Source organism: Mus pahari, chromosome 4 (genome assembly GCF_900095145.1).
Source record: "Mus pahari chromosome 4, PAHARI_EIJ_v1.1, whole genome shotgun sequence".
In the NCBI taxonomy this organism is placed as follows: domain Eukaryota; kingdom Metazoa; phylum Chordata; class Mammalia; order Rodentia; family Muridae; genus Mus; species Mus pahari.
In genome coordinates, this window is record NC_034593.1 from 31,832,443 (window position 1) to 31,844,309 (window position 11,867).

General features: G+C 36.7%; 1 protein-coding gene across 3 annotated transcripts in view; it reads left to right on the plus strand.

The window, feature by feature from the left end:
- Spata5 (spermatogenesis associated 5) overlaps positions 1-11,867 on the plus strand; it is a 164,415-nt gene that overhangs the window by 16,582 nt on the left and 135,966 nt on the right. For all 3 annotated transcript variants that reach the window (XM_021195885.1, XM_021195883.1, XM_021195884.1), the window contains exons 8-10: positions 44-167; positions 2,475-2,730; positions 10,932-11,086. In XM_021195885.1, coding sequence (XP_021051544.1) covers positions 44-167; positions 2,475-2,730; positions 10,932-11,086 — 535 coding nt within the window. The remainder of the gene's footprint in view (positions 1-43; positions 168-2,474; positions 2,731-10,931; positions 11,087-11,867) is intronic.

Below are 11,867 nucleotides of genomic sequence, written 5' to 3' on the forward strand. Positions count from 1 at the left end.
ACACTAAAATTAAATGTTACATATTTAATTTGATTTGTTTTAGGCACCCATCAATTATTTTTATTGATGAACTGGATGCACTTTGCCCTAAAAGAGAAGGAGCTCAAAGTGAAGTGGAAAAGAGAGTTGTAGCTTCACTCTTAACATTGATGGATGGCATTGGCTCAGTAAGTACAACATGGGCATTTAGATTATAGAATAGCAAAACTTCCCAAATGTTTTTAGGTCTGTGAGTAGTCCAGTAATTTGTTTCAGCAAACTGATTAATAACTGAGGCCCAATAGTCTGGCATGATTTTCTATTATGTAAAATAATTTACCATAATGTATTTGAGTATGTATATTACACATGATAGTAATTTAAAACCTGAGGCACATGTCAATAAGTGAATTTTATTGAATTTAAGAAATGATTTCATGAGTCTTTCTGGGTATTGTGATATATACTTTTAGTCCCTTGGAGGCTGAGGAAGGAGGATCATTTCAAGGCCAGCTACATAGTGAGTAGGAGGCCAACCTTGGCTATGTGAGATTGTTTCAGTTATCTTAGTTTTAATACATTCATGTGTCTTTTTCCCCCTCACCTTGAAATAGGTCTTTCTGTTTAATCCAGGGTGTTCAGAAAGCTCAGTTATTCCTGCCATAGCCTCCTGCATATCACGATTGTAGATATGTGGTACTACAGCCAGTGTTTTATTTGTTATTAGTACAAATACCATGTGTTAATTATGAAAAGGACTGATAAAGAACAGGAGTGAAGGAAAATTCTCTTAGACTTTTCACATTTGTTAATCAGAAAAATGTACTTCTTAGATTAGACTGAAAATGATCAAAGTTCTTAGACTCACAGTATGTTAGCACCAGGAGAAATTTTAGAAAGCATATAGTTCCACACCTTCCTTTTACACATTAAGAAGCAAAAGGAGTGTTTAGTTTTATTTCCCATTAATAGGAAGTGAATATATGAAAATAATATGAAGTTTTGGTATTCACTCAGTAGATGTTTCTTTAAGCAGGCGCGATCTCTTGATTCTAGATGACCATGATACAGAAAGCTACATTATAATTGGCTCTAAAAGTTCCTTGGTAAGAAAGTGAGTTAGGATCAGTGTTGGAGAATCTTAGACATTGGGCAGTTGGTGGCTTTTTCTCTGCCACTGGGATAAGCATCAGTGAAATAATATTCTTGTCTTTTGATAGTAGATATCTTAATTTTTTAATCATGTAACACTGATATTTTAATCTGAAAACATTTAAGGGGCTTTTAAATTTATAAGTTCATAGTAGTTTGTGTATTTTCTGATGGTATAACTCACAGTTGATGATGTTTTAGTTTTCTTATTAAAAAAAATCACAAGATTCTTTTAATGCTTATCTCTGAAATTACACATGCCTCTGGATAATGTCTGAAGGTGATCATACTTCTTTATAATTTTCTGTTTTTAACCCCATTTTCAGAGAGTAAAAATCTTTGTGTATTCAGGGATATTAGTTATGGTTCCATACTTTTCTAGAGTTGAAAACTTCATCACAATAAAAAACCAGGACTGGCAAGATGGCTCAGCAAGTGAAGCCTTGCCACCAGGCCTGACAACCTGAGTTCCATCCCCAATACATATATGGTGGAAGGAGAGTACCCACTTTTGCAAGCTTCTTTATACACCACAAAATGAGGCTTGGGCAAGTGTTTGCACATACTTCCACTCACAGACATATAGCAAATAAGTGTAACTTTAAACTTTTTTTTTTTTTTTTTTTTTTTTTTTTTTAAGAAGAAAACAGTGGATGTGTGAGAAAGAATTCTTAGATAAGTTCAGGCCTGGTTCTGTTTGAATACTATTTAGGTTGTAATCTTTACTTCTAAGTAGGGGGAAAACTACTTAACTAATAAAAAGCTTTCTCTAGTAGAAAGCATTTGGACTAAACTTTGAAAACCCTGTACTAAAGTTAATAATTTTTCTTTCTTTTGGTTTTTGGAGACAGGGTTTTTCTGTGTAGCCCTGGCTGTCTTGGATCTTGCTCTTATAGACCAGGTTGGTCTCAAATTTAGAGATCCATATGCATTTGCCTCCAGTGCTTGGATTAAAGGTGTATACCACCACTGCCTGGCTAAAGTTAATAAATGTCTAATAGAAGTTTATTATAAATAAGATTTTGTAAATTGGTTAGTAGAAATGTAAGGATTAAGTTTTAATGTTCTAGACCTTTCTGTCCATTTTTCCCACAGAGTTAGTTTCCACCTCTCTGTCCTCTTTTTTTTTTTTTTTTTTTTTTTTTGGTGGTGGGTTTACAGACAGGGTTTCTCTGCGGTAGTTCAGGCTGTCCTGGAACTCACTTTGTAGACCAGGCTGGCCTCGAACTCAGAAATCCACCTGCCTCTGCCTCTCAAGTGCTGGGATTAAACGTGTACACCACCACTGCCCAGCTCTCTGTGTTCTTTTAAAATCAATGTGTAATTTATTTTTTTATTTTTAGGAAGGAAGTGAAGGACGGGTATTAGTCCTTGGGGCCACAAATCGCCCTCAAGCACTAGATGCTGCACTCAGAAGACCTGGGAGATTCGATAAAGAGATTGAGATTGGTATTCCTAATGCCCAAGACCGGCTGGATATTCTCCAGAAACTACTCCGAAGGGTGCCACACTTGCTCACTAAAGCTGAGCTTCTGAGGTTGGCAAATAATGCCCATGGTTATGTTGGTGCGGACTTGAAAGCCTTGTGTAATGAGGCAGGTGAGAGTGACCATCGGTGATGTGTCTTTTTGATATTTATAGACTGATAATTTATGTTGCTGCTTATTAGTTATAGCTTTAATTTATTTAGTCATAAAATATATTTATTAAAAACTTAAATAGAGAACTATGAAGAAGGAAAATCACTTTATTTCTACCTTTTCAAGTTCACCACTTCTAGTATAATATATTCTAAGTTTCAAGTTCACCACTTCTAGTATAACATATTCTAAGATTTTTCCTCAGCACTTGTGTCCATATACACATAACCAGATATGCAGATGTTAATATTGACAACAGTATTATTACAGAGAAAACTCAAGAATGGGTGTGTAAGGGCTGTTAACTCATCTGTTGCCTGCTGAAGAATATCCTAAGGACATGTGTGTATACACATGTACCATAGAGCATGTGTAAAAAGGTCAGAGGATGACTTCAGGTGTCTGCGCCTTGCCATTCATTTTACTTGAGATAGAATCTCCTTTTGGCCATAGAGTACACAAGGCTAAATGACTCATTCCTGGAGATTATGTTTTCATTTCCTCTTATTCTGGGTTCTCTTTGTCTCCACTGTGGCATTATGTTGATTCCAGTTTGTCATTTTCGAGAAATGGCATGAGGAAACTGCTCCCAGCCTGCTAGCTGTAATTTGACTGAAAAGATATCTGAGAATCTCAGCATAGTAGGACAAGGAGTAAGCATACTTTCTCTTCAGAGAATCCTGTTGTTCTGTCAGACAAGCTGCATGTCTGAGGAATTAGCCTTCACCATCCTTTTCTCATGAGAAAGTAACTTTGTTTTTCATTATAAGAAGCAGCACATCTAAAGAGTTGGACTGCTGGCAGATTTCTCAGTCTGCAAGGAGATTTGGGTCACTTTGAACCAAGATAAGCTATTGCTAGGGAAACAGCACCTGATGAGAACTAGGAAACTGTGGGAAATCTTTATTCTGCTTTGTCTTTAAAAGAAGCTGAGATGTTGAATAGACTGTGCTGGTTGACTTGGCTGTAACCTCTGTGCCCTGGTTAATGTGGCTCTACCTTTGCAACCCCAACACACTAGACTTTGACAGTCATCTTATATTTTCATGATATGCTTTCAAAAAGGTTTAATTCTTGTGGGAATGGAAGAAATTTGTTTCTAAATGAGAAATTTCACTATTTAGAGCTTGGTGTGACTTTAACTAAGGAGGTGAAAGATCTGTATGACAAAAACTTCAAGTCTTTGAAGAAAGAAATTGAAGAAGATCTCAAAAAATGGAAAGATCTCCCATGTTCATGGATCGGCAGGATTAATATAGTAAAAATGGCTATCCTGCCGAAAGCAATATACAGATTCAATGCAATCCCCATCAAATTCCTACTCAATTCTTCACTGAATTAGAAAGGGCAATTTGCAAATTCATCTGGAATAATAAAAAAACCTAGGATTCTTTTATCTTTATATAGCAAAGTAAATTAACTTTATGCATAGGGTGCCATGCAGAAGGGTAATGAATAGATTTTTAATTTTTAAAAAGTTATATGTATGGGCATTTTGCCTGTGTGTATGTTTATCACATGTGTCTGGTGACTGAAGGCTGGCAAAGGGTATTAGAGTCCCTGTGACTGGAATTACAGACAATTATGAGCTGCCATATATAGGCTGAGAAAATCCCCTGTCTTCTGGAAAAGCAGCTCGTGTTCTACTGCTAGGGCTTCTCTCCTGCCACGTGAAAAGGTTTTGAAAAACGGTTGACAAGTAAATTTGTATTTAAAATCAACTTCGTGATCTTAGTCAAGTTTGAGCCTTATTCTTCTCTATCTGTGATCTGAGAGAATTATGGAAGATAGCATTGGGGGTGATAGTGCAACCATGAATTTCATTGGATAAGGGAAAAGGAGAAGATGACAGAAAAACACCCAAGTTACTCACCAAGCCTGTTGTGGTTTCATAGAGAATCCCTGTAGTGAGTGGGTAGATATAGAAAGGAAGCCTCCCTAGAGTATGGATTTCCAGGCTGTTCTACAGTTTATTGAACTGATGCTGCATTTGATGTTGTATTTATTCTAAATTTGTGATAACCTCTGAGCTTCTCTATATCTATCTCTTAAGTTTGCTGTTATCTTAATATGATAATTGGAAATATTACAATATTATTGACCTAATTGGACTTTTTGTTGTCTTAACAGTTATAATACTTAATTGTGATACCTAAGAGTCCAACTTATTCCAGATGTTAGAAGTTGAGCTAGTGTGATGTGCTGTGCACAGCTTGTCCAGAGACTTCTGTTTTGAAGCTCACCTTTGTAAACAAAGAGCAGCTTTTTAAATATTGTATCTCAAGTGGACACACTGCTTACAACTTAGACACTCTTATTCTTCATGTCAGTATGTATCATCCTGGGCTTAGGCTGCTTTTTCTTTTCCTTTTTTTTTTTTTACATCCTGCTCACTGCCCCCCTCCCAGTCACCCCCCCATCCTTCATACCCCCTCCCCTTCTGAGAGGTCCCCCCCCAACTTCAATTCTTTGTGAAGCTAGGCACTTCTTCACCCACTAAGACCAGACAAGGCAGCTCAGCTAGAACATCCCTTGTACAGGCAACAGCTTTTGGGATAGTCTTCATTCCAATTATTCAGGGCCCACATGAAGACCAAGCTGCACATCTGCTACATATGTGCAGGGAAGCCTAGGTCCAGCCTGTGTATGTTCTCTGGTTGGTGGGTCAGTCTCTGAGAGCCTCAAGGGTCCAGGTTAGTTGACTCTGTTGGTCCTGCAGTCCTTCCTTCTATTCCATAAGAGTCCCCAAGCTCCATCCACTGTTTGGCTCTGGGTATCTGTATCTGTTTGAGTCAGCTTTTGGGTGGAGCCTCTCAGAGGACAACGTGCTCCTGTCTGCAAGCATAGCAGAGTATCATTAGTAATGTTAGGGATTGGCGCTTGCCCATGGGATGGGTCTCAAGTTGGGCAGTGCTTCATCCTCATCCCTCCATTTCTTGTAGACAGGATAAATTTTCGGTTGAAAGTTTTGTGGGTGGTTGGTATTTCTGTCGCTCCACTGGGGTTCTCGCCTGGCTACAGGAGGTGGGCTTTTCAGGTTCCATATCCACAATGCAGTGAGTCACATTTAGGTTGCCTTTCTAACTAACTAGTTGCATAGCCTTTTTTCCCCTTGGATTATATAATGTTTTAAAATAACAACATAAATGAGCAGAGTACACTCTTTTGGAAAACATGAAATGTTAGTTATGTAGTGGTGATGTGAATTATGTAAACTATGTTGAACATTGGAAGATAGCAACAGTGTTTTCCAGAAATAGAGATTTATTCTAAACTTTTCTTCCAAGACTGCCTGTACCATTTCAAGAGAATGACTAAATAAGAGCTTGATTTCCAGAAGCAGTGGGCTGTTGTTTTGTTTTTAAAGAAAGGAAGTAATTTGCTTTTCATTGCTGAGAATTTATCTCAGTATTTATGTTGATTATACATCGTTTCAACATATTTATACCAAACTGGGATCTCTTTATGATAGTGTCATAAAATAGGAGGGATTCAAACTTACTTACCCAGTGGCTTTATCATTTTAGTACTTACATTTGTTTACTAGCAACACTAAATCTGATTTTTATAACTCATAGAAATTCTTACCTATAGTATCCAGATATCTGAAATGTTCATATTTGCCACTTTCTCCTGCATTCCTGAACTGGCTTTAAAAAAAACAAAAACAAACAAAAAAACCCCAACAACAATAAAAAAAACCCAGATTTGTTTTTGGAGCTTCTCCCTTCTACTCAGTAGTGTACCTGTTATGAAAAGTTCTCTTTCTGACATCTTTCACCACATTTTAAATTCTACCAATTTTTTCTATATGTGAATTAAAATAATGATTCTGTTTTTAAAAATCAGTATTTTAGAGCCTAGGGAACTAGCCTGGTTACATAGTTTGGGTTTCTGTTGCTGTGAAGAGACACCATGACCATGGCAGCTCTTATGAAGGAAGACATTTAATTGGGTCTGGCTAACAGTTTCAGAAGTTCAGTCCATTATCAACATGGCAAGAAGCATGATGGCATGCAGGCAGACATGCTGAAGAAGGAGCTGAGAGTTCTAGCTATGATTCATAGGCAGCAGGAGATTACCTCCGTTGGGCCTCTGTTGAGTATATAAGACCTCAAAGCCTGATTCCATAGTAACGCATGCCCTTCAGCGAGCCCACACCTACTCTAACAAGGCCAGGCTTTCAAGCACATGAGTCTATAGGGGCCATTCCTATTCAAACTACCACACATGGTTTACTAGATGAAAGCTTGTGAAACTCTGGGTTAAGATGGTAGTTTTATACTTTGTCAGCTAAGAGAAATAGGGCAATCCATTCTGCCTCTTAATTTATATTTCTTCAGCAGCTAAATGGGGGTTACAGTCTTACAATATCATAGTGATTAACCTGTTAAATGTATATTTTATGTACTATTAATACTGTGCTGAAGAGACAAATCTGTCTCTCAATATCCAGACACATAAATGCTCAATGTATTATTGAATAAATTATGTTTAAGTGAATATTAAAATGAATGAGTAGTCAGTATTGAAGATCACCTGTAGTCCATGAGGATATATTCTCAGTGGTTTCATGATATGATAATACTTAAAAATTACTTTTTAAAAATTATTTACTTAATGTGTGTCTGCATGCATGTATCTCTCACAGCACTTTTGTGAGGACAACATGAGGGAGTCCATGTGGGCTCTGGCTCAGACGGCTAGGCTTGGCATCAGATATCTTTATCCATCTGCTTCACCTTGGCAGTTAATTGCTTTAATTTAAGTTGTAACTGAGTTTTCAGACAATATAAATAAAGAACACTAGTATTGGTTAATATCCTTTTGAAAATTGCTTTTTGAAAAAACACTTTCAAAATAATAGCTCTTCTCCACCCTCTCTTCAGGTTGTAGAGTTTTTTTCTTTTACTTATCCCACTTTCCATAGCATATCTATATAATATATTCGAGAAATTGGTATTTTTATAATGGCTTAGTCATGAAGCCCTTTATTATGTCTTATTAGTATATTTTATTCATATTAAGCCATGTTATGTTTACTAGTATATTTTATTAAATTGCTTTGTTAAAATGCCCTACAGCGATTAGAGTTTTTGTGTAGATAACTCCCAAAGCTTTTCAAAATATATTTCTTTTTCTAAGTCATCATGGCTTTAAGTACTTTGATTGCAGCCACTTTTAAATTTAGCCCAATATTTTCATTTGGTCCTCTACTGAAAGAAAGTTGCAGGGTAATTTATATACATTTTATTCATAAGCATGCACACAAGGGAATTATTACAAAGACCCTTGCTTCCTGGTTTATGGGGAGATTAGATACACATTTATCTTTTCATGCTTCAGTAATAAAATATTAAGGAATATGATCCACTTACTAGAGTTTAGGTAAAATAATACTTTCATTTTTCACTTAAGTTTATAATTTCTTAAAGTATCACCTTGGTGTTATTTCATAGTTTTCCTCCAACCCCCAATTCACTTCATTTTTACTTACTTAATTAAAAAATGACTTATTAAATTAGACCATATAAACATGAACATTCATAAACCATAACATAGAGTAATGAATTTTCTGAAATGAACTTAGCAGTGCTTAGAGCAGGATGGAAACAGAGTAGTAAGTGGACCACTTTCCCTGATTCATATCATCTATCAGCTCAAGAGACGATCACTGTTTGCTTTTAACATTGTATTTGAGTTTTTCCTATTTGGTGCTGTTGTCTTTGACCCATAGTGTGTGTGACTCAAGAATTCTAGTATTTTACTCTGGGTTACGATTTATTTTCATTGCTGTATTCCATTATAAAGATGTTATGAATAATAACAACAATATACAGTGTATATATTTTTCCTTCATACTGTGCCCATTCAGATTTGCGGGGTTTTTAATGTTGCTTTCAATATTGTTGCTTGTAGGGACTCTTAGTATATAGCTTGATGTGAGGCTTCATTGGATGTGTATTTTATTTTTATATAGTGCAGTCAAGTCTGTTTTATGGCTTAAGTATTTGCTCTTCATGATGTCTTTGGAGGATCAAAAATTAATAATCAGATATATTTATTATATATATATTAATACATTCAGTGATAGAGTGTTCACCTAATGTGCATGAAGATCTCGGTCCATCCCCAGCACTTTGGAATATAGCTAGCAGTGTTGGTCAAGACTAGTGTCATGACTATTTTGTCTTATCTGGACTTCTGGATACCTTATTCTTTGCTTTCACATTGCTACCTGTAATTCATTCACTTCCATTTGGATATTCACTGACTAGCACAATTCACTGAAATGTTCAGTTCTGTTTTGCACTAAGACTGAGTTTGTTCTGGATTCTGTGTTTATCAGTCTGTTAATTGTATATAAAATATTGATTGAGATGTGTGTGTGTGTGTGTGTGTGTGTGTGTGTGTGTGTGTATCTTATCTACATGCCTGTTTTTTCTGTGTTTGGAAACATCCATAGAATTTTTTTTTTTTTTTTTTTTGTTTGTTTTCGAGACAGGGTTTCTCTGTGTAGCCCTGGCTGTCCTGGAACTCACTCTGTAGACCAGGCTGGCCTCAAACTCAGAAATCCACCTGCCTCTGCCTCCCGAGTGCTGGGAACATCCATAGAATTTTATAATTTAGATTGTTAGTTTCTCTATAACCCCGTAAAATGTTTTGAAAAAGATTCAGTATCTCTCCCTCTCTCTTTCCTCTTCCTTTCCCCCTCCCCCTTTCCCTCTCCGCCCCCCTCTCCCCCTCCTTCCCCCTCTCCCTCTCCAGGCTGGTGATCAAACCCAGAATCATTTACTCATTTCAGTTTTACGTAAATTCCTTTATTTTCCATGTATAATACCATTATAGTGTTCTCTCTGTATATAATGATTTCTATGACATTTTCTTTTCTCTTGACTTATGTACTAAATGTTAGGAATTTTAAAATACATGTGGAGGCCAGAGATAGACATAGTGTTTGAGACAGTCTCTCAGCAAACCTGGAGTTTGCTGATACTCTAGACTGGCTGGCCAGCAGGACACTGAGATCCTTCTGGTCCAGTGCTGGGATTTCAGGGACATGCCATAACACACCTTTTTTTACACGTGTGTGCTAGGATTCAAACTTAGGCAGTATAAAATTTTTCCATTTTGTGTTCAGAACTAAGGCTACAATGTTGTTATGCTATGTAGCACATAGAAACACTGCAAAGATTCATTATGCATTGAATTTTGAATTAACTGTTGCATGTTCAGAAATTTAACCATTGCCAAATGTTTTTGTTAAACCCACATTCAGTTATAAGACCTTATATAGAGTTACCGTTCACAGATAAGAATCTGGGCTCTAAACTCTGTTACAGTTCTATAGACTTGAAACTTCATACCTGGCATTTGAAAGAGGTAGTTGGATATTCAGTCTTGTCAGTGTTTGAACTGTAAACAAATGCCAAAGCGAAGAACTTAGCATATTTGATGATTCTGGTTAGAGCCATCTTTTAAGTTTTTTACATCTCTAAATTTTATTTTCTTGAGTATTTTTTAGTAGATTATTTCTGTGATACTGTATTCCCGTTACTTAGCTATTCCAAGATAAACAAAGCCAAACAAACAAAACAGTTCCTTCTAGTTCTCCAAACTGTAAACTTTCCTGAGTGAGCCTTCTGCCTTCATTCTTCTATCTCCAGTCTCTCTTAGTACCTTCATAAAAGTACCACCCAGTACAGACGTGTGTGCCGAAGTCTCAAGTCATCTCCTGTCTTGTGTTCGAGAATTACATTTCCAAGTACCAACTGAATAATTCCTTTCAGATCTTCCTGTAATCTCCCTAAACTTTTGGCTTGGCTGTAGTGAACTCAGAAAAAGATCAGTGGCAGAAGGCTTGTTACTGTTGTACTTGTTTTAATGACACCCTAAACATTATTTTATGTTTGCAGAATACCTGTCCTCTCCTATGTAATTTCGGTTTGTCATGCTTCTATTGCCTAACTTAAGCACTTGAGTTTGCTCTAATCTTCTATGTCCCCTTCACCCTTAATGTCGCCCTTCATGCCATATGTACCTTAAGTACAAAATATTGTAAATGCTATAATACCCACAGAGTCTGGGGTTAGTACTGTTGTTACCTCGTTGATATTTATGGAATAAGTGATCAGTTTTGTTTTATTCTCCTCTTTGTAGGTCTGCACGCCTTGCGAAGAGTCCTGAGGAAACAGCCTAACCTCCCTGATAGCAAGGTGGCTGGCATGGTGAAGATTACCCTAAATGATTTCTTACAGGGGATGAATGACATCAGGCCTAGTGCTATGAGAGAGGTAGCAATTGATGTCCCAAATGTGAGTAATTTATAATACTCTCTGCCAGCCTTACTATTAGAATAATATTCTTAAGGAAACTGAGACCCTAAAATGACTGACATACTAGGTTAAACTTTTAATAAAATACATGTTTTAAGTACAGCGTTCTTTTGAGATATTGAAAGCTGAAGTTCTATGGTAACTCAGAGAGGCCCTCTTGTATGTCCATTACCTGGTTTTTCTCTTGTGACAGCATCTTGTAAAACTGGCTCTGACTCGGACTGCCTCATGTTCATTTGAATAACTGGTGTATATAGGCCTGTGGAGTTTATTAGATGCAAAGACTTGTGCTTATCACCACATTCAAATCACCTCGAGTTCTACATTTTTATAATCATACCCAACTCAGTCCTCATCGCATTTTTAAACTTTCATTACTTTAAAAAAATACATAAATGAAATCATGCTGGATATAACCTTTTAGAATTAGCTTTTTCACTTAACATAATTCCCTAGAAATTATAACCCCTTTGGAGGGGGGCTCACATGTCAGATATTTATATTACCGTTCATAACTATAAAAGTTACAGTTATGAAGTAGCAACAAAAATTTTTTTGTGGTTGGGGGGACACCACAACATGAAGAACGTTATTAAAGAGTCGCAGTATTAGAAATATTGAGAATCAGCCAGGTGTGGTGGCACATGCCTTTAATCCCAGCACTCGGGAGGCAGAGGCAAGCAGATTTCTGAGTTTGAGGCCAGCCTGGTCTACAAAGTGAGTTCCAGGACAGCCAGAGCTATACAGAGAAACCCTGTCT